At 42.6% G+C, this 21,164-nt stretch overlaps 4 protein-coding genes across 6 annotated transcripts; 2 read left to right on the top strand and 2 right to left on the bottom strand.

Moving 5' to 3' along the window:
• Positions 1-166: 166 nt before the first annotated feature.
• pgm3 (phosphoglucomutase 3) lies at positions 167-4,792 on the top strand. 2 transcript variants are annotated; one of them, XM_028398101.1, is made up of 13 exons: positions 167-278; positions 784-992; positions 1,226-1,410; positions 1,504-1,571; positions 1,657-1,790; positions 1,892-2,087; positions 2,408-2,565; positions 2,646-2,729; positions 2,810-2,908; positions 2,980-3,099; positions 3,212-3,334; positions 3,615-3,788; positions 3,881-3,970. In XM_028398101.1, the coding sequence occupies exons 2-13, from the start codon at positions 786-788 to the stop codon at positions 3,968-3,970; spliced, it is 1,638 nt and encodes a 545-aa protein (XP_028253902.1). In that variant the 5' UTR covers positions 167-278; positions 784-785. The 2 variants fall into 2 exon arrangements, with proteins under 2 accessions (XP_028253902.1, XP_028253903.1); XM_028398102.1 differs by lacking the exon at positions 167-278 and having other exon boundaries at positions 786-992; positions 3,881-4,792.
• Positions 4,685-7,516, bottom strand: ngs (notochord granular surface). 2 transcript variants are annotated; one of them, XM_028398103.1, is made up of 11 exons: positions 7,291-7,516; positions 7,042-7,207; positions 6,805-6,954; positions 6,602-6,721; positions 6,430-6,525; positions 5,853-5,987; positions 5,670-5,780; positions 5,479-5,589; positions 5,274-5,398; positions 4,866-5,180; positions 4,685-4,762 (listed from the first exon to the last, which is right to left on the bottom strand). In XM_028398103.1, exons 1-11 carry the CDS (start codon positions 7,485-7,487, stop codon positions 4,759-4,761), a joined length of 1,530 nt encoding a protein of 509 aa, XP_028253904.1. In that variant the 5' UTR covers positions 7,488-7,516; the 3' UTR covers positions 4,685-4,758. The 2 variants fall into 2 exon arrangements, with proteins under 2 accessions (XP_028253904.1, XP_028253905.1); XM_028398104.1 differs by having other exon boundaries at positions 7,042-7,204; positions 7,291-7,487.
• A 447-nt stretch (positions 7,517-7,963) lies between these two features.
• Positions 7,964-14,456, top strand: ccnc (cyclin C). Its single transcript, XM_028398087.1, has 12 exons — positions 7,964-8,088; positions 8,449-8,555; positions 8,809-8,893; positions 9,170-9,239; positions 9,344-9,395; positions 9,497-9,552; positions 11,244-11,279; positions 11,362-11,453; positions 11,548-11,615; positions 11,710-11,789; positions 12,421-12,539; positions 12,903-14,456. The coding sequence occupies exons 1-12, from the start codon at positions 8,057-8,059 to the stop codon at positions 12,955-12,957; spliced, it is 852 nt and encodes a 283-aa protein (XP_028253888.1). The 5' UTR covers positions 7,964-8,056; the 3' UTR covers positions 12,958-14,456.
• A 329-nt stretch (positions 14,457-14,785) lies between these two features.
• LOC114428737 (uncharacterized) lies at positions 14,786-20,892 on the bottom strand. Its single transcript, XM_028397407.1, has 9 exons — positions 20,786-20,892; positions 19,660-19,963; positions 19,352-19,526; positions 19,122-19,226; positions 18,887-19,029; positions 18,714-18,791; positions 18,379-18,569; positions 18,054-18,287; positions 14,786-17,963 (listed from the first exon to the last, which is right to left on the bottom strand). Exons 2-9 carry the CDS (start codon positions 19,956-19,958, stop codon positions 17,608-17,610), a joined length of 1,581 nt encoding a protein of 526 aa, XP_028253208.1. The 5' UTR covers positions 19,959-19,963; positions 20,786-20,892; the 3' UTR covers positions 14,786-17,607.
• Between the last annotated feature and the right edge of the window lie 272 nt (positions 20,893-21,164).

Below are 21,164 nucleotides of genomic sequence, written 5' to 3'. Positions count from 1 at the left end.
AAATTTATTTTCACAGAAAAAAAACAGACTCGAGTGAAAACATCGTTTAATTTTGGCGTATTTGTGGCGTCCCTGCAGCAGAGCAGAAGAAGAATTCATTGAAAGAGAGAATGGAGAGGATCAGCTCTGACAGGCGTGCTTAGCGTATGTGCGTCACGTGACGTAGGCGGAAATGTAGCCACGTAGTCAGAAGAAGGCGGAACCGTGGTGGGTAGAAACAGGAAGTCTTTCATTTGATTAGGTACGCTACACTTCTCATCCTTCAGAAGAAGAAAACAGTAAGTTGATTAAAAACTTAATGCGAGAACTGTTTAAGTTTTAGTTACATTCTTTACTTTTAGCGCCGGAAGCACAGTTTGTTCAGCGATATAAGGTCGTTTCAACTGTCCTGTAGTAGTGGAGAATCTGTCATTCACTTAATATGAAGATCTGCTCAATGAACTTATCAGCCTTATCTTCTTTCTGCATACTTTGCCCTCTCCTTGAATTGTGAATGATCAGTCATTCAGGAATTGTTTTAATTCTGATTCAAATGTGTAGAAATATTTGACAATACGTATTCTTGGCGAATTAATTGTCAGTGTTTAACCCAGAATTCAACTTAGTGCATTTAGTCTAAAGTCAGCATTAAAATTCAGATTAAGGAAACAATAGTTCCTTGTTTCTCCTACAAAAAAATTAAAACAAACAAAATATCAGAAAGCCTTTTATTTAAAAAGAAAGTAATGTAATTAAATACGTCCTCCATCACTCACAGGTTTGTGTTTTTGTGCTTTTTTTTAGCGATGGCCCAGTTTCAGGAGGTATCAAGGCAGTCCAGTCTGCACCCGAAGCCTGCAGGGTTGATTTTGCAGTACGGCACTGCAGGCTTTAGGACCAATGCCAAACAGCTGGATCACATCATGTTCAGGATGGGCTTGCTGGCCACGCTTCGATCCAAAAAAACCAAAGCCACCATCGGAGTCATGGTGACTGCATCACACAACCCTGAGGTGAGACAGGAATTCAGCAATACTGTTTTCCAGTTTGAATTGTGTTCAGACATCTTTGACGGTTTTCATAGACTTGTTTAGTGATTGGAAATTGACTGGTTTCACATGTTTCTGTTAGAAATAATCATAATGCTCTATTATAAGCTCTGCAGTGCTTGTTTAGATATAAATACCTATGATATGATATAGATAAGCATTCTTATCTCTGTCTGTTTTTATCTGCACTTGTGTAGGAGGATAATGGGGTGAAGCTGATTGACCCAATGGGAGAGATGGTGACACCGGCATGGGAGGACTACGCTACTCAGCTGGCCAATGCAGAGCAGGAAGATTTACTCACAGCTCTGAAGGATATTATACAGAAGGAGGCCATAAACATGAGCCAAGAGGCTCATGTGTTTGTGGGAAAAGATACCAGGTATGTACTAATACTTCCCCCCAAAAAAGTCAAATAGATTTAAAGCAAATGCTGAAAATATGTGTTCACATTCTATGTGTTGTCTCCCCGTAGGAGCAGCAGTGCAAGTCTTTCACAAGCAGTGCTGGATGGAGTTTCTTGTCTTGGTGGTCTCAGCAAGGGTACGAATAATGTTCCCTTTTTTGCATGCTTTGTTTTAGTTTTATTGTTTTGCTCTGTTTTTACTCTCTATCTGCCCTTTGTCAGACTATGGTTTGGTGACCACGCCACAACTCCACTACATGGTTTGCTGTCAGAACACTCAAGGTAAATATGGAGATGCCACAGTGGAAGGGTACTACAAGAAACTCTGCCAAGCTTTCATCCGGCTCACCAAGAATGTAAGAAAATAGGGTATGGAATTCAAGTACTGCATGTTTGGGTTGTGTGGACTTTTTTTTTTTTTTTGCAACACTCAACAACATTGTCTTCTTTGTTTCAGGCATCCAACCGCACAGATGACCAGAAATACCTCTGTATAGATGGTGCAAATGGTATCGGGGCTCTGAAGGTGCGAGAGATGGAAAGTTACCTTGGGAATGAGTTGCAGATTTCCCTTTTCAATGACGGAAACAAAGGGAAGCTCAACCACCAGTGCGGAGCCGACTTTGTTAAAGTGCAGCAGAAACCTCCCACAGGTGTGACTGTAGACACATCAGTAGAAGCCACAGCAGAAAACACAGTGTTACATCAGCTACAGCTAACATCCTACCAACAAAACAGTGTAGAGCTTCACCACAAGAGGGAGTAAACTACCAGATTAAAGATATTGTTGCAGTATTTGATGCATAGCCTAAAATGTGAGCCATCTAGTGAATTTTGCAGGTACAATCAGAATGTACAATAATTTGAGTTTGAGCCAGTGTAAACCCATGCATGGGTCACTGGATTGTAGGTCATATACTAAAAAATGTCATCCGATTCTTCTGTCTTGCATGCTGTTCTTCCCTGCATGAAGGCGTTGAGATTAACCCAGGAGAACGTTGCTGTTCCTTTGACGGCGATGCAGACCGAATAGTTTATTACTACACTGGCTCTGATGGAACCTTTCACCTGCTGGATGGAGATAAGATAGCCACTCTCATCAGCACCTATCTTAAAGAGCTGCTCATGCAGGTATATTCAATACAAAACATGTTATTAACCAATATGTAGACACATTTTCTAAATTGTTTTTTCTTCCTTTGAATTTACAGGCAGGTTTAGACTTGAAGATCGCAGTGGTGCAAACTGCTTATGCTAACGGTAGCTCTACATGCTACCTGGAGGACACAATGAAGGTGAGCAAACACACGCAGTGCAATTCTATATACATATATTTGTGTTGATGGAAGTTCTCATAGCTTGTGATGTGACTTAGGTAACAGTGTGTTGTACTAAGACTGGAGTGAAGCATCTACATCATGCAGCCCAGGAGTTTGACATTGGAGTGTATTTTGAAGCCAATGGACACGGAACTGTGAGTGGACACACACATGGTGTAATGAATTTAACACTGAGATAAGTGTGTCACAGTGAGTTTGTGTTCAGGTGTTGTTCAGTAAAGCAGCTGAAGAGAAAATCCAGCAGCAAGCTGAAGACGGCAACGTCAGTGACGAGAAGAAGAGAGCAGCTCTGCTGCTGCAGAACACTGTCAGTGTCATCAACCAGGTACCGTGCACACACCCACAACCATGTTGAATTAATGTATGTGGTGCTTTGTTATGGCGAAAAGACAATAATACTGATAATCCTACTGTTTCCTTTTGTCTTTCCTTTAAAGACTGTAGGAGATGCCATTTCCGACATGCTGCTGATTGAAGCCATATTAACCATCAAAGGGATGACAGTGCAGCAGTGGGACGCCATCTACAGTGACCTGCCAAACAGGCAGCTTAAAGTTAAGGTACACACATATATCCGTTACAGATTGTTGGTACACTACTCTTTCAATGTGCAGGGGCAGCTATTAAAACACTTGTTAACTGTTAAATCCAGTCGAGCTTATTGACATGTTCATATATTTCTGTTTTGCTGTCTCCAATATTAGGTGAACACAGCCTAATATACATATTTCAAAAAAACATACTTGAATTTGGTACACCTGGTACTACACTAAACTGAAACCTCGAAGGGATTTCAGTGTCTTTTAAGGAGTTCTCAGGCAGCGATATTTTCCTCTGTAGGTGGCAGACCGCAGAGTGATAGACACAACTGATGCAGAGAGACGGGCAGTAAGCCCAGCAGGACTGCAGGAGGCCATCGACGGTTTAGTGAAGAAGTACAGACAGGCTCGCTCCTTTGTGAGGCCCTCGGGCACTGAGGATGTGGTGAGAGTTTACGCAGAGGCAGACACACAGGTGAGAACTCTTCTGCATCTGAATCTTATCTACAGAGAGGGCTGTGCTGATGAATAACACTGTTGTTCTCCATGTTGTTTATGTGTTTGTAGGAGAGCGCTGATGCACTGGCACATGAAGTTAGCCTGGCTGTGTATCGCCTTGCTGGGGGAGTGGGAGATGAACCCAAACCGATTCACTAGAAGCGCATTAAGCAGGCAATGTTTACCAATCAGTCTGCACTTACTTACTGCACTTCTTACTTTCTTTCTTACTACAGTTTATAAGAATTGCCTTTTTGCAGGGAGGTGCCAAATGGATTTATAATGTAAAATACACTTTGGTACTACTTTTTTCTGTCACTCAGATGCTGTGGGACACAATACGGGGGACAATAACAGGATGTGATTGTAGCTCAAAAAGGCTGCCACGTGCCTAGGCAGGTTTCTGTGTGATAGAAATTAGCTCCTATAGTGTAAATATATACACTGTGATTATCACACATTTTAATACATTATCTTCTTGTTATATTGTGATTTGAACTTTTTTGAATCATTGCTCTCAGTAATTTATTTTTACTTTTTAAAATGGGGAAATCAAAAGTTTACATGAAAACAGCTGCTTTCATTTTAAATAAATAATGAAAAGGGTGAAAAAAAAGATGCCTTTGATTTTAATGAAAACAACAACACTACTCTCTTGCTTGCTGTTTATTTTTGTTACTTTTATTATCACAGCACACACACGGGAGGATTAAAGAAGCACAGAGGCAGGGAGTTAGGAGCAGGCAGGGCAGAGTGACAGAGTGATGCTGTACATTGTTTTCATTTCTACTGAGACTTAATATCTGACTCCGCATGGCAGGAAACATCGGTGTACAGCACACAGGCAGCAGGTGTAAATGGTTTATTCTTCATCGGTGTCATCAGCTGCCCCAGAAATGATGATGGTGCACTGCTGTGTGTTGCTCTCGTAAGTGTCCTCGTCTGTCTTAACTGTTCTGGGGAAATGTGAGAACAGGGGAAAGAATACAGGTGAGAACGTTTATTGTGTCATAACTTTATGCAATAAGCATCCTGTGCTAAAGTTATCCTTTACCTGATGAGGACTGTCTTCCTCTCAGACATCTCAATTGCCTGCTCTTCCAAGCTTCCGTCCGTCTGGGTGTCTGCCGAGGCCACCTTCACTCGGGCAGCGCTGGCAGTTTTCTCAGTCACCTTGCTGATTGTGTTGCTGGGACCTCCATCCACTTTTGAGGTCGCTGCGGTGGCAGATGAGCTATCTGAGGCTGACACTAAGCCTGAAGCAGAGGTGGTGCTTCTGCTAACACTGGCAGTGAGATGCCCACCTCCTGTTAGGGAGAGGTTCTGCACCATGGTGCTCAGACGACTGTCTTCCCCCTCAATCAGCTTCCTAATGAACAGGCAATTTAAAAAAAAACAAATTTTTATTTTCTATAGTGTCCATTTTTTTTAAATTTAAACCACATATTAACAGTATGCTCACCTGTAGGTGGTGATCTCAATCTCCAGAGCCATCTTGACATTCAGTAAATCCTGGTATTCCCTCACCAGCAGGGCTATTTTCTCCTTGGTCACCTTCAGATCCAGTTTAATCTCCTCAATGCGCTCCTGTTGCAACAGACCACACTGATACAGTTACGCTGTGTTTTTGGGACCTTAATTAATTAAATGTACTTGCAGTCACTCACCTGCATGCCCTCCTCCTTCTGCTTGTATTTCTCCACTAGCTCATGGATCAGGGTTTCCAAATACTCGTTCTTCGTCTTCAGCGCCTCCAAATCACGGGTCTTGTTAAGGATCTAAACGTGCACGTGTACAGTACATATACCAGGAGGTAGTAAAATCATCTATAAAATAAGACGATTAAAATCATACTCACGTCTTTCTTATAACCAGCGATTTCCTCCCTCAGGCCTCGAACACTGCGGACGTGTTTATTGGAGGCGTTGTTCAGGTCTTGAAACTTAGCTTTGTACCAAGCATCCATTTCCTGATGGAGAACAAATGATATTTTGAGCAACAACAACAACAACAAAAAAGAAAAAGTTAAAAAATAACATACCTGTAGATTTTTAGCAGCAATGCTGTCATACTGAGACTGAATCTGCCTTAGAGCAGAGGAGAGGTCTGGCAGGCCGAAGGACACATCCACCACGGAGTTTACTGAATAGATCTGCAGCATCAGCTCCTCAATTTCCTTTCAAGGGGTCACAGTTATGGAAAAAGTGATAATTGAGATGGGTGCTGATTAAATGCTTATATATATATATATATATATTATATATTTAATGTGGTATGGCTATAGTTGTAAAGTGATGTATTTTGGTTATTAAGGGACCATAAAATAATTAATATGTATTTGATATGCAGCTTGTGGCAGGGCTTTTTCCCATGTAAGATCACTCAGACTACAAACCTGAATAGTTTGTTATACACACAAAAAGGGGAATGGTCCTTTTTCAAGTCAGTCACAACTTCCCCCTTCAGCTTCTTGAGACTTTCTCATGATACTGATTACTACCATGTTCATGGTCTTACTCACCAGTCACAGCAATAATTACCTTCCCATTGAAACAATAACGATAAAATGAATGGCATGCCACTGACTCATATACACAGTATGTACAAGAATGTGTCACCTCCTTGTGAACTCTCTGCAGGAAGGCCAGTTCCACCTCCAGGTTCTCCAGCTGCTTCTCCAGTGCGATTCGGGTTGAGGTAGCTTTGTCCACATCCTGGGACAAATAGACAGACAGGCAATTGTCAGGTGCTTAATTCATAACTGTGAAAAAACTTTTCATTGTGTCCTACCGGACGAAGCACTTCAATGTCATGCTCCGTCTTTTTCCTGGCCTCCACAGCTTCGGCATATTTGGCCTTCAGCATGTCCAGCTGCGCCATCATGGCCTCCTTTGCCACCAAAGAGGAATTCTGTACCGGCCAGGGATACAGTGGTCACACTTCTATACAACCAAGGGTCCTCTTAACCGTGATTAAAACATGTTCTCTCTTACCCTCTGCACTTTCATTTGCTCAGCCTCTTTGTTGAGTTCCTTCAGCTGAGACTCATAGAGCTGCCTGAGGCCTGATGGTCTGACATGGCGACCTTTCTGGGCCTCAATCTCAGCTTCCAGCAGCTTGTTGTTTGACTCCAGTGTTCGCACCTACAGAAAAAAAAGAGGATAGTTGATACAGAACTGTCAGTTTTTTCAGCTGTGTGTGTGTGTGTGTGTGTGTGGATTTCCTCTTGCCTTTTCAATGTACACTGCCAGGCGGTCATTGAGGGTAACCATCTCCTGCCTTTCATTGGTGCGAGTCAACATAAAGGCCTGGTTCTCTGCAGCAGCTGCATCCAGGTCCAATTTGGGCCCAAGCCCCAAGGACATACCAAAGCACAGTGCTCCCATACTGGTGCTGCTGTAGAAGGCAGTAGGTTTTAAACAGATTGGCAGAGCCAGTGGAAGCTAGGTGTGAACATGAATTTAGTATAGGTGACCCACCTGGTCATACGAGTCTTGGAAGTGAAGGCCCTGTGCCCCATCGTCCCAGCACTTCGGGTGAAGCTTGCTGACCGGTGGCGGGATTCCCTGCGGGTGGGAGATGGGCTGGACACCCGGAGCTGGTACACAGGAGCAGCTGCCACAGTGCCCTCGAAATGGCGGCGGTATGAAGACATCCTCTCTGGACTGCGGCTCATGTTGATCGCCCTAACTCTGAACAATTCAGCTGAAGACTGGAAGTGTCCCTCTGTCTCTCCCATGTTGGGGTCTTTATATCCCCCCACAGCCCTTCCCTTAACACTACAGAGGAATGTTGAACCTTCCCAACCCAAGGCTGAATATCTCTACAAACATCTATCAAGGTTACGTCAAGGAATTCATTAGGTCTGCAGACAGTGGGAAGAATATTACTTCTTCAATTATGATTCTGTGTTGACTAATGTAATGCAGTCTTTTGTCAGTAAATGCAGAATGAAATTATATTTATTCAATTTAATCATCATGGCTTGTCTCTTATCTGCAGTACAATTTAATTTAATCAGTAAAATACATTTAATTCTTTTTTTAAAACTAGATGAAGGCAAAAAAATAATTCTTTGTTAAAGGCGGAACCAAGGATCGGGAACCATTGTATTAGGCTCTCCGGAAGGTTTATATTGTTACTCCGGCTTCTGCTTAGCATAACTACTTTCCTATAGGTATTCACTTCTTTGTCGGCGAAAAACAAGACATTTAAGTCTTATTTCTCTACCTCAACTGCTACGACATGGCGGGGAACTTCTGGCAGAGTTCTCATTAGTAAGTTTTCACGAACATTTAGACATGTTACGTCTTTATTTTGTAATTCGCCGTCTTTGTTGTGAGGCCTAGCTGTGGCTGAGCGACTACATCGTAACTAACGCTATCTTTCGAACCATCGCTATAATATTAAATAAACAGTTACTAAAAATAAAACGATGCCAGGTAAAAGCCCTGCTGTTAAAGACTTAACTATGCGAGGTTACTTTTATATTGTAACTACGGCTACATCAGTAGCTGACGCAGTGCTTTGTATTGTAACTCTTAGGCTACCTGCTAGCTAGCTTGCTCTGTGTCTTATAGTTTGACAGTTAAGCGCGTCAGAAATTGAAATAACATTATTTAATGTATCCCTTAAAGTCTGCAGTGGGTCCTCGATAAACAGGACCTGATGAAAGAGCGACAAAAGGACCTGAAGTTCCTGACAGAGGAGGAGTACTGGAAACTACAGATATTCTTTGCCAATGGTATTTGCTAAAAAACAATTATTAACATAGACTTTCGATGCAGATTAAATTAAGTTACACAGCATCGTTATACATGTACCTAAGCATGGATCCATTAATGTTATTAGATTATACGTGAAATTAATCTACTTAATTTAGCTCTTTAGTTGCTGTTAAAAACATTGATTGGTGTCATCGTAAATAAAACGGGTGTATTTTAGTTGATAAATATAAATCAAATAAGAAGTAATTTATTTAATTATGTCCTTTGTAGTGATTCAGGCTTTGGGTGAACACCTGAAGCTGCGGCAGCAGGTCATTGCTACTGCAACTGTGTACTTTAAGCGCTTTTATGCCAGGTAAGGACCATTAGAATACTTCTCCTGTGAAATGTTGATGATGGGACGACTATGCTTTTTTTGCCTATTACAGCTACAGCTAATATTCATAATGTGAATATATTAGCTTTGTACTGTCAATGTACATGTATACATTTTTCTTCTTATGTGTGCCACTGAATTTCCCCTGTGGGGGGGCTAATAAAGGATTATCTTATCTTAACAGTACATGGGGATACATAAATTACCATCAATATGCAAGTTGTTTATTTATTTATGTATTTTTTTTGCACACAGGTATTCTTTGAAAAGTATAGATCCGGTGCTCATGGCTCCTACCTGTGTTTTCTTGGCCTCTAAAGTGGAGGTATGAACATGCTTATGTTGCCAGGGAGGCGAAAATCTTAATCAATTAGCTCATTTAATTTTTGTTGCAAATTTAAGATAATTGTTTTTTTTTTTTTTTTTTAGGAATTTGGTGTTGTCTCTAATACCAGGCTGATCTCTGCAGCAACGTCTGTGCGTAAGTGACCAGATTTATGTACACGTTCCCAAAACCAAAAGGTGTTTCAAGCTGTTTCCTGTGCAGTGATAAAATAAATACATTTTGATTTTCTCACACAGTGAAAACAAGGTTTTCCTATGCCTTTCCAAAGGAGTTCCCTTACAGAATGAATCATGTAAGTAAAATATGTATTCATAACAATAAGGCCAAGGCTAGAAGTGATATACAGTAAATGCAACAACATGAGACTTGGAGTATAAATGATATTAGAGATGACGGGTGTTGTGGAGTTTAGGTTTTTAGCCTTTTTTTTATCCTGAAACAGATTTAAACTGCAATTCTGAGAAGGATGTAAACCACTCAAACACATGTCTGTAGGTTAGCCCGGTTATGTCTAAACCATATTTGTTTTCCTGCTTCCTCTGCAGTTATTTATGCACTCCCATGCTGCATTACAGCATACCAAGAACCTCTTACACCCTATCACGGTGTTGCCACATTAGTGTATCAATATGTGAGATTCCTTAGCTAATGTTCGCACTTCTATGATAAAGAACGTGTTTGGTGTGGGAGATGGTGTCGTCCCATGAGCAGCGGTACACGTATTTGTCCACCAGAGCATCTCTCATTGTGGTGGCAAGTCGTATTAGATGGCAGCATTTTATTTATCCTGCATCACAGCAGAGTTGCCAGGACGTCACTTGAGCTGTCCTGACACGCTGCCTGTCTAAAATGCTGTGAAGACCATTATTTATAGACAGCCACCGCAAAGCGATAAAAGGAGGGAGTGGTTCACACAGCAGGGAATGAGTTTGCAAGGTGCTGTGACTGCGAAACTATTTTTCATGCCTACTTTGCAGACATAATAAAAGAGAGTGATGGTGACATATGAACATACAGCGGTGATTATTAGTTTGATTGCTGCAAGTCGAACTCTTCTTCTTCACCCTCTTTCTTCTTCTTCTTCATCTTCCGTACGTTTTTTGGCGCAGAGTATCTTCAGCATACATTGACCGATTTCAACCATTCAACTATCAAAATGTTCATCTCACAGAGGACATTCCGGGTCAAAAAATTATAGTTTTTCAAATTATTAGGCAATTTTGGCGTCATCTGCCTAATGTATCTCCTCCTACAAATTTCAAGCTACAGACTCCAGTTTAGTCTTGAAACGCTCATTAGATGCTGCTCTATCAAACTTGTATTCATAATTTTCTAATTCCAAGTCATTTTCACGCGCCAGGCTCTCAAAGTTGAGGTGGTTTTTGAGGTCTGAGTTTAACATGGCAGGCAGGGCTGTTACCATAGTGACAGGCTGACACACAAGAAGCATACAAAGCAGCCATATTTGTAGTCTTTATCACATTTTAAGCATTATATGTGTCATATTGATCATCCTTCAGCTGTATACTACTTTTCTACATTCAAATCACACAGCCTGTGTTTCTTATAAGCTTATGGTATTATTCCAGCCTCCGACCTTTCATATGGTATATTCACAGGCTATTCTTTGTAAGGTCATGACTTAAATAAGAGCTTCATCTTTCCAAATTCTTAACCGTGTTTCAGCAAATTAAATTCAGATTGCAGATTCTCCAGCAATTCAGAGCAATCCTTCATATCAGCATGCGCTAGCGGGGTTCCTTTTACTTCACACTATAAATTTATGCAAAGCAAATATAACGATAACATCTGCACTGAGTGGTACTAACTACAGACTAACTTAGACAGGTTAGTCTCAGACGGGTACTAACTTATGTGAGGCTCTACATGTAGCTGCTGTGTGTTTACTGTGTCACAGTAGTTTGTTTGAATCTCATCTGATGTCTTACCTACTGAACACAGCTCTAATTTGTGTCTTAACAGATATTAGAATGTGAGTTCTACCTTTTGGAGTTGATGGTGAGTAGAACGACAGAGAAAGCTGAGCTGTTGATATTGGAATAATTTCCTAGATGACTTATTGATAATATTTCTATTTCAGGACTGCTGCCTGATTGTGTACCACCCCTACAGACCATTGTTGCAGTATGTTCAGGATATGGGACAGGAGGACATGCTGCTGCCTCTGGCCTGGTATTTATGGCGCCTTCGTTTATGCAAGCTTTATGTCCTTTAGGTATATTTGGTGTGCTTATTTGTAATCGATCGTGTCGTCTGTCTTTACCAGGCGAATAGTAAATGACACATACCGGACAGATCTCTGTCTGCTCTACCCGCCCTTCATGATTGCTCTGGGTAAGAGTTTCACCCATGCATTTCTAAGTGCGGTAAAGTAAATATAGTTACCGACTTCAAATGTGTTTTTTTTTCTTCTTCTTTTCTTCCACAGCCTGTCTACATGTTGCCTGTGTAGTGCAGCAAAAAGATGCCCGGCAGTGGTTTGCAGAGCTTTCTGTCGACATGGACAAAGTTAGACTCATTTCTCTTTCAATGTTTTGTTGCTTAGCACACATATTCATACACACATTCAACACCAATGCTAACCCTAACCCTTTAAAGGTAGGGTAGGAGATTTTGAAAACCCCGAAGCCACGCCTCCCAATCACATGGATGCGCATTACCTGAAGACGAGCTGCGGTCTGTGACTTCGGCCATCATGCACGTACCTCTCTGGTGCGCGCAGAGCAGGAAGAGAGTGACAACCAGCCAATACTCCGCGCAGGGTCCACCCGGAGGATTGGCTGATGTTTTTAGCGTTTTATAGCTTCCACAGATGATTCATATTCTTCATTTTAAAGCGAAACTGCCGAACTAATTGGTTGCTATCGGATTGTAAAGAGAAGTTACACCAATTTAACAAAAAGTGTATCAGAATGAAATCTCCTACCCTACCTTTAATAGTGTGTGTCCCCATAAAATGAGACTAAACTAATTAAAATACAATTTTCACTCGGGAATGATAAGCTGATAAAGCATTATTGTCTTATAACTTTGAACAAGGAAACGAATTATAGATAAAAAGAGATCCCATTGACAGTAATTTTGTTTGTATTGAGCTGCTTTAATGTAAGTTAACCTGTGTTCATGTGCGCTTGTTTAGATCCTGGAGATTATCCGTGTCATTCTGAAGCTCTACGACCAGTGGAAGAATTTTGATGACAGGAAGGAGATTGCTGCTGTCCTAAACAAGATGCCAAAACCCAAACCACCCCCTAACAGGTGTGTTTGACTTGGATCATAATGTTGCCTTTGCCACATGCACATTTTATTTAACCCATTGAGGTTTTATAAGGAATACATCTTAAAGAACAGTGGATAAAATAAGCAACATGTAACCAACATCAGGCTGAATTTAGGCTCACATCCTGAAGCAGAACTAAACAAAGTGGGTGTTCTTATCTACCAGCAGAACGACTAGATGCTGAATGCCTTTATGCCACTTAAACAAAATTAGCAGAGAGCAATGAGAAAAGGTTAAAACCAAGCGTGTTGGAGTCAGCAGACCAAAGCAGCAGGTGTGAAAACACATCTGTCACATTTGTCAGTGAGCTGTGTGTAATTATTCTCTCTGTCTGTCTGCAGCGAGAGTGATCAGAGCTCCAATGGAAGCCAGAGCAACTCCTACAGCCAGTCTTAGCACAGTGTCTGTATTTTCTTTGGATTCCATAATGTCGACATAGGGAGGAATGGATTGCTTTAAAGTCTCACACAACACAATGTTTGCAATGTCAGAACAAAACCCCAACAAAAACAAACCACTTTCCTCTTCTCTGGGTCGTTATGGATCGAGCAGACAGCCACAGTGAATTGATGACGGCGGTGCTGTTTGATGCTTTCCTCTCCACTTCGGACTTGAAAATGAACTAAAACTGGGGAAGGGGGAATGTGTGGAAACCGGATGGAAGAACAGATGTGATGGCTCAGTAGGAACTTGTCATTGCGATGATCCTGACATCCTTGAACAGCCCAGAGGAGCCGAGTCTTTCCACGTGGAGCTCCGCGGGATTCAAGAACTTGATCACAAGTACTGTGTGTGTGTGTGTCTGTGTGTGTGTGCCTGTGCATGAGTCTGGGTGGGTTATCATTCCTCAGGGATTGCAGTAGTCTTCTCTGTAAAATGGCTTGATTCTGAGTGTGGATCTCATTGGATGTCAGCCTGTGCAGCTTCAATGTGCCAGGATACACCTTCCCCCTCTAGAGGGTGTGTGCTGGTTCATTGAAGAGCTGTGGCAGGTTTAATCCCAAGAGAGCCTCCTCTTTAAGGTAGAAAAGAGCTCTTTGAATACCAGAATTTACTGTTTTTTGAATCGTGACAGCTCCAGTTCCCTCTTCCCCTTTTGTAAATAGCCTTATAATTCTTTTCACTTATTTTATCTTTCATGTTTTTGCTTATTGTGGAAACTTTGATGGCGATCATTAGCTGGTTTAGCTTCGTGCTTCTCATTAAAGTGCCCCTGTTTGTTTCTCTGTCATGATTCTATTTGCCTGCTGCAAAGCTTATTAATTTTAGTGGTTTATTTTGTGAAGCTGCATTATTTTGTAAAAGGTTTTTCAGTCGGATGTACTTGTTTTTTTTGTTTTTTTTAAGTAAATGCAAATCAACAATCATTCAAGATTTGGTTGTACATTTGGTCTGTCATCCCTCTGTCATATATTTAATCACTGAATTGTGATGATATGTGTATATACCTGTAGATATCTATATTTTTGTGTTGTATCACAGTGGGAGCTGTGTGTGTGGCTGTACTCAAAAAAGGTGCTTGAAAGCCTTACAAAATAAAAGCTGCTGCTTACAGAGAAAAAAGAAAAGCACATTGCCCCATTCAGGTTAAACATATGTGAGGGATTGTTGCAGGACTTGGTTGCATCTGCAGGATAAACAAGGTACAAAAACATCTTGTTCATGGCAGATTTATTTAAATCGACATGAGTCCTTGAAGGCAAATCAGATGCAGCCTTGTTCTGCTTCGCAGACTCCAGCTGTTGGTTATATGAATGGGCATGAAATCAAAAGGGCTTCACCCACCTGAATATTCTTACCATTCTTGGAAAAAGATGACAACAAAAACAGACTGTTTAATTAAGTCATACTTGAACATGAGTAATGTTAATAAAATGTAAGGTGTGCAAAACAAAGCAGGTTGCTGTTGTTATTCAAGCTCTTATGTCATATTCATGTCATGTAGAATCTTCCAGCATGTTAAAAAAGTCACATACAGCCCTTTTACCTAACTTCAATGTCAGCTCACTAGCTGCTTTACAAGGACCCCTAGTGGTGAATGCAAGAAATAATTTATAGACCTGGTTTAAAGTCTGCAGTTTTTACTTTGACATTTCTAAAAAAAAATCCCATTTAACAAGAAGAAATAAACAAGCTCCTGTTTCGAATTAGCACAGTTTATTTAATTCAATGAATAGTTTGATCAGGATGTGTTTACCTTTATTTGCCTGTAGGTGTTTATACCTTGTGGGTGGGTGGGTGGGTGTGGTTCAATGTTTTGCCGTGTTTGGAAAAGAAAGGAAGTGATTGACTGTAGGGTGCCAGTGGAGGCAATAGCTCCAGAAAGCTGAAATCTTCTCTGTTCGGGTCAGATGTTACTTTTATGAGGAAAAAAACAAATGGATGGAGGAGGCCTGCTGCGGCCCGGTGTAAGGACTGCAGTCAGATGTTAAGTGGTGCTTTGCCAGTCCAGGAGAAGTACGAATTGGAGGCTGGTGTCTCAATTGACTCACTTGAGTCTCTAAGCCACATGACGGCCAAGAACCTAACCCAAGCTCTGCAATAGGGTTAGAGTTAGGGTGAAATCTAGGGTTAGGGCCAGGAGTCCCTGGGGTTAGGGTTAGAGCCGGGACTCCAGTGAGGTTAGGGTTAGGGCCAGAGCCCCAGTGAGGTTAGGCTTAGGGCCAGCCCCTAGGATGTGGTTAAGTTGATGGCTGGGGGCCCTGGGAGTTAGAGGAAGAGGCCCAGTAAGTGAAGTCCCCAGAGCAGGTATTCAAAGAGGGATTGCAGTGCAGGCCAATAAACCAAACAATCAATCAACCAAAATCAGGGAAAAACAATAAAAAATAAAAAAAAAAACAAAAAGAGACATTTTCATAAACCATCCTGTCCTTATTGTCTGAAATATGACCTCTCATTGAGGACCTGTGGATGTAATGGGCCTAATTTAATTTTTTTTCTTTCCGCTCTCCTTCGCTGGGATGTGGACCAGTGTGGGTTACATTCCAATATTAATGCCCGCACTGAATTCCATCCGTGGGATCCAAAATGGTGGACTACATGGCAGCAGGTCTGTTTTTGGTTAATGATGTTATATTTGTGACAGGTGAACCGAATATGCAATTTCAAATTTGTTTCCCCTACGTGTTTTTTTTTGCCACATGCTTCACAAGTAATTAAATACACACAATTCTTTGAAAAAATACTCCCAAATGTGGCTGTTTTATGAACCTTTCTACTGTAGGAGTCATGAACCCATCTCTCCTGTTGAAAAAAAAGAATCCTGTGGACCAGTTTTGAGCTGTTGGGAAGATTTGACCTTTGACCTTACAGGGTAGTCCTTTAAAAACATTTTTTTTCTAAATGCTGCAATGTTGTTATTTGGTCGATTGGCTGCCATAATATTGTTTAAATTATTCTTAATGTTCCAGACCAATTTTGTAGTGGATGGTGAGAAGGTGGTGATGAGAGGGAGAGAAGTAGAAATCTGGATGGGTTTACTCTGAGAAAAGGACTTGTACATGCTCCTGAGGAAAGTCCTTGAGTACCCTCTAGTGGACAACAATTGAGATTTGATTAGTCCTGCAAAGGTGTGTTTAGTATGGTATCTGTTTTTATGGAGGAGTGCATGTGTGTCTGTGTCCTTGAAAGAAACTTTAACATCCAATTTGTTATCAATTGTAAATTTAGGGCCTTGAAATGTAGCCGTGTCCAAAAAAATCCACCAAATTGTTGCGTGTCGTGGCTTTTAATTCAATTGAGGCATTGTGGTTATTGAGGGTCTCCAGAAACACTGTAAAAATTTTCCTCAGAGTAAGTCCATGTGCCCCAAATATCATGTAGTAGTGCAATGGTTGAATCCTGCAAATGCCGGGATTATGCCAGGGATTAGCAACTTTCAACCGGTCAGTTCCACATGAAGCCGTTAGGGGGCGCTGGGCGGTTGAATCCTGCTACAAATGTCGGGTTTAGCAACTTTCAACCGGCCAGTGAAGAAATGGATGACAGAGAAAAATAAGGCACTTAAACTTGGATATCTCGCGACCTACCCCCCCCCCCCCCCCCCCCCTTCTAATTCGAAGTCAGGCTTTCCAAGTCGGGCTCTTTTAAGTCTCTCCCCTGACTAGCTGAGTCGTCTGCACATCTGAAAAGCGGCTCTGAACGCAGTCATAGACGCGTAGGGGACCGTTATCTCAACCAGAAAGTGCGGCTCACAGCCCTGTTTTCTGTGTTTTTTCACAAAAAGATATGTATGAATTTAATTTTTAAAAAAATGTTTTTTTTTTTTTAGATGAGGGAGCACTTGGATCCGTTTAGCCGAGAGCTTAGTGAAAACTTTGCACGGCTGGAGGACAGGGCCATGGGCAGAATAGAAGAGCGCATGGGGCAACTGGAGGGACAAATGATCCAGCTTGTGGAGCGAAGGATGAAGGATGTTCACACTGACATCCTGACGCACCTGAAGCGACAGGAGACAGAGACCACGCAGCGTGCGTCAACCCCGCTGCCCAGCACGGATGTTCATGAGGAAGCAACCCTTTCTCCTCCCCGTCCAGGTGCAGCAGAGGCGCTGCCGATACACGTCTCCGTGACCTGCCACCACAGCTGGCCTCTGTGCTCCGGCGCTATATGAAAAAAAGTCCAAATTCCCCTCGGGAGAAGCTGTCACCACTGCAACTCGCCTTCTTCAAGTATCAGATGGAGAAGCTCCAGATTTCAGGTAACTGTTGTATTAAATTGCTGAAAAACACCCTGCAGCAGTCGGAGCTTATTGCAGCATCCACATGTTGCCGTCATGCGGCACAGCTCACACACTGCATAACTCACTAACTGTCTTGGTCTTGTTTCATAACAGATGCATGGGAACTTCATAAGAAGGCGGCCCGCATATTGCAGGAGGGTACTTCTGCCAATATCTGGCTGCCTGGTTGGAAGCCAGAGGGCTGCAGCTCCATGCTGGATTTTTTGAATGAAAAGATAAAGACATCTTTAAAACACAAAAGGAGAGCATCCGAGGTGATGCAGCGTGCCTCCCCCAATGTCACCCGTGAAAATGTTTATATTGTTTTAATAATGCGCTTCCCCACAATCCCACACCAGCTGATCGCCAATGTTGATTGTCTTGAGCGCAACGAACAGGATGACTTCCTGCGGCCCACCGGGAAAATCCACCAAAGTCCTGCGTGGTGCGACATTTGGATTTTTGCGGGAGTGATTTAACAGCCTCCCGAAGGTCTGCATTTCCGGATGGCACTCACAATGGGGCGCGGTGGCATCAATGCAGAGGCCTGCTCCTCCCTCAGCCTTGAAAAAGAACAAGTACCCCGACTGTTGCCTCTTCTTCCCCTCAGCCTCTGTGATGGTTTCACCGTGGTAGTCGCAGATGATGTCCCCTTTGCTGAAGGGGATGGCTGCGACCACACCTGCAGGGATGAACAGAGAGCTGTCAGCACGCGCAAATCAACATTTGCCTCACCAGTGGAGGATACAGCATAGATGGGAGGACAACTTACCCTTGCCCTTTGCCATGCCAAAATCTTTCACTGTCAGGCCTCTCCAGTCCTGCTCTGTGATAGCTCTGGCCTGGGACTTGTTTTTCTCCTCCTCCGTGTTCTGCTTAGGAGGGACCCAGGCAGCCAAAACCTCTTTACAAGTGGGTTTGTTCCCCTCCCACGTGGTTTCTTTGTCCAGCACTGCCTGGATGCGGCTCTTAAGGGGGGCTTTGCCTTTCCTGTTGGTGGAACGAGCTGGGCAGCAGGAGATCGATGACAAACGGGAATAAGTGGTAAATAATAACACAATGAGAGTATTTCCAAGAAAACACGTGCAAAAACTTACTCAGTACATATTTGATGCGCTCCTGTCGCTGCCGATACCTCCAGCGGTGGGAGAGTTTCCGGCTAACTGGGAAACCAGCTTCTGAAATTCTCTTTTTTGATGGTGGCTCATCCGTTAGTGTCACCGGGAATTGTTGGCGGAATGCATCCCAGTCCAGGAGGGGGGTTTTGTGGGCACTCTGGGGCATCGCACTGCAGGATGGGGAAACAGAAGAGAAGGAAAAACTGAAGTTAAAAAACAAAAAGAAAAACGAAAGAAAACACAGACGTCAGATTCTGCAGTCTGGTCATACAGGTTTGCTCTCTGCAGCCCGCCTGCTGTTTCACATTGGTTACCTGGCCTGTTCTTCTGTACTTTGTCCAGCCTGTGGAGAGGTGGCCGCTCTGGCTTCCTCCTGATCCAATGGCAGGTACCTGTGGTAAAAACGAGGGTGCGTGTAAGGCACAAAACAGGTGCAGTGTGGGGGTTTTAAACGATGCTTTCAAATATGGAAATGTTGAGCACTCACTTGAGTTTCAGGCGTTTCAGGTCTGAAGATGGGTTGCTCAGGGGTGCCCCGCTCTCCGTCACGAAGAACTTCCCCATGTCATTCCTCTGCCCTGATTTGTGAATGAAGAGCGGCCTAATGCTCCTGAAATAACTCTCAAATATCTGCACGAGACAGACAGAGGAACCGTCTGTTACTACACCACGCATGAACCTCCGTAAAGGGAACGCACCTTGTGCAAGGTTAAATGACGCACCTCTTCCTGTTCTTTAGTCAGCGTGAAGGTCTCTGGTCTGTGCGTGGAACTCAGCTCAACGGTGACCCCATTTGCGATGTGCCTTCTGTTCACCCAGTCCTGCACCTGCGAGAACAAACAGACACACGCGAGCGACAATTTCATTACAGATGCTACCTGTATCAAAGTGGGGTGAAATTACAAATACAGCCATTGTTGAAATTGTCATTTTAAATGCAAAAGGTCCTTACACAGAGTTCCATCACCGCCATCCGTGGCAGCTTGTGCTCCAGCAGGAGGATGGCCTCACAGTAGTACCTCAAGGTAGTACCTGCCGTGTGAGATACAAATTCACCCTTGACAATCTTCTGGTGAATGTATCCCACATCCTTTTTGGCAAAAGCCAGCACATCCTCTGTTGTGGACCTGTGACACACATAGATCACAGAGGTGATAAATAAAATAGATCTATGGCATCACTGAAAGCATTAAAAAGTAACCAACATAGATACATAAATAGTCCATTAATAAATCTGAGGTGAGCAGACCATCACCATACCTGGATGCTGGCTGGTCAGTCTGGCAAGCCTGGGGAGCGTTGGTCACCAGAAACCCCCGACTCTGAAGGCGATTGCACAGCCGAATGCAAGACTCTTCATCTTTGCAGTATCCCTGCAATTCAGAAAAGTCCCACAGTCGTCCATCCTTTGCAAAGGCCTTCTGGGAGGCAGTTGCTCGAGCCGCTTCTGTTTTAATCTCCTCAGGACTGCTGCCCTTCATGCAAACAACCTTCAGGTGGGAGTGAATTGCCATCTGGCGTGTGTTGCAAAGCAGGCAGAACACTGGGTGCCTCTCCATTTCACCTGTAATGAGCACAGCAAAACTATTAAGTTGAAAGCTGAAAAAGGGGTGTTACCCGTGTTACATACGAGGTAGACTTAAAGTACAATGTGTGAAACACTGTGACCATCTCAGCTATAAGCCAATAAAGGTGAGATGGCTTAAGTGATGTCATACACACCAAAGATAATACCAGTTGACTCAGTTTACAGTTATGATTTTCGAAGATAAATAATTTTAGTGCCAATAAATTATTCTGTGCTGGCTGACAGATAGCGAACAAAGTGAGAGACCCAGTAGATTTGACTGAGGTTGCTTACTGAATCTTCTCAGTTAGTGTTTGCAAAACTGCAACACAAGAAATACACGGTGTAGTGCACAGATACACAAAAACCTTTTCCATACTACATTGCAATAAACACACACATACTGTCATCACATAAATTCCTCACAGGGAAATAATCACAGTATAAAGTGCAGCAATTAAGATATAAAGTCTCCCAAAACAAATGAGACTCAGCAATAAACTAAAATAGCCTTAACAGCTTAGCTAGCCTCTTGCTTACGGTTAGCCATAGCATAGTGTAGCGTGGTCTTTGTTTAACTTAACATAAACATCTTAACAGCCTTGCTAGCTTCTTGCTTATGGTTAGCCTTAGCATAGTGTAGCGTGGTCTTTGTTTAACTTAACATAAACATCTTAACAGCTTAGCTAGCTTCTTGCTTACGGTTAGCCTTAGCATAGTGTAGCGTGGTCTTTGTTTAACTTAACATAAACATCTTAAACATCACCTTGAAAATTGCATTGCCACGAAACTATATAAACCAAGTGCACACATACTCACTGTTGGTTCCACTGCAAGGCTTGGACAACGAACTCTCTGCGGTGGAGCACTTGTTGCACACAAGTTTTGTTCGTAACAACGAGCAACACCGTTGCGCTGTACTTCCGGTTTCGCCGGAAGTGTTTCAAAATAACACCGGAAGTGGTCATTTTTCAACCATAGAACCGGAAGTAATAATAATAAAGACAAATAAGGCACTTAAAGTTGGATATCTCGCGACCTACCCCCCATAATTCGTAGTCGGGCTTTCCAATGCTGCCATCGGCGAGTGACTTTTCGTTCCGGAGATATAGACTTTATAATGTGTCATTATTATTACAAGTTTTATTCGGTATCTCCGGAACGGAAGGTCGCACAGGCTTGCGGATGGCGCCGATGG

The sequence above is a fragment of the Parambassis ranga genome, chromosome 24 (assembly GCF_900634625.1).
Source record: "Parambassis ranga chromosome 24, fParRan2.1, whole genome shotgun sequence".
Taxonomy (NCBI): domain Eukaryota; kingdom Metazoa; phylum Chordata; class Actinopteri; family Ambassidae; genus Parambassis; species Parambassis ranga.
Note: the sequence above shows the minus strand (reverse complement) of the source record. Positions and strands in the feature narration are given on the sequence as shown.

Bases quoted from the DNA above. Each gene is read 5' to 3' on its own strand.
- pgm3 (XM_028398102.1), top strand. From the start codon at position 786: ATGGCCCAGTTTCAGGAGGTATCAAGGCAGTCCAGTCTGCACCCGAAG. The intron at 2,909-2,979 runs GTGAGTGGACAC...GTTTGTGTTCAG, and splicing joins AAGCCAATGGACACGGAACT to GTGTTGTTCAGTAAAGCAGC. The intron at 3,100-3,211 runs GTACCGTGCACA...TTTCCTTTAAAG, and splicing joins CTGTCAGTGTCATCAACCAG to ACTGTAGGAGATGCCATTTC.
- ngs (XM_028398103.1), bottom strand. From the start codon at position 7,487: ATGAGCCGCAGTCCAGAGAGGATGTCTTCATACCGCCGCCATTTCGAG. The intron at 6,722-6,804 runs GTAAGAGAGAAC...TGGCCGGTACAG, and splicing joins AGCAAATGAAAGTGCAGAGG to AATTCCTCTTTGGTGGCAAA. The intron at 5,781-5,852 runs GTATGTTATTTT...GTTCTCCATCAG, and splicing joins TTGCTGCTAAAAATCTACAG to GAAATGGATGCTTGGTACAA.
- ccnc (XM_028398087.1), top strand. From the start codon at position 8,057: ATGGCGGGGAACTTCTGGCAGAGTTCTCATTA. The intron at 11,280-11,361 runs GTGAGTAGAACG...TTTCTATTTCAG, and splicing joins TCTACCTTTTGGAGTTGATG to GACTGCTGCCTGATTGTGTA. The intron at 11,616-11,709 runs GTAAGAGTTTCA...TTTCTTCCACAG, and splicing joins GCCCTTCATGATTGCTCTGG to CCTGTCTACATGTTGCCTGT.
- LOC114428737 (XM_028397407.1), bottom strand. From the start codon at position 19,958: ATGGAGAGGCACCCAGTGTTCTGCCTGCTTTGCAACACACGCCAGATG. The intron at 19,227-19,351 runs GTAAGGACCTTT...TTGTTCTCGCAG, and splicing joins TGGCGGTGATGGAACTCTGT to GTGCAGGACTGGGTGAACAG. The intron at 18,288-18,378 runs GTAAGTTTTTGC...CCTGCTGCCCAG, and splicing joins GCGCATCAAATATGTACTGA to CTCGTTCCACCAACAGGAAA.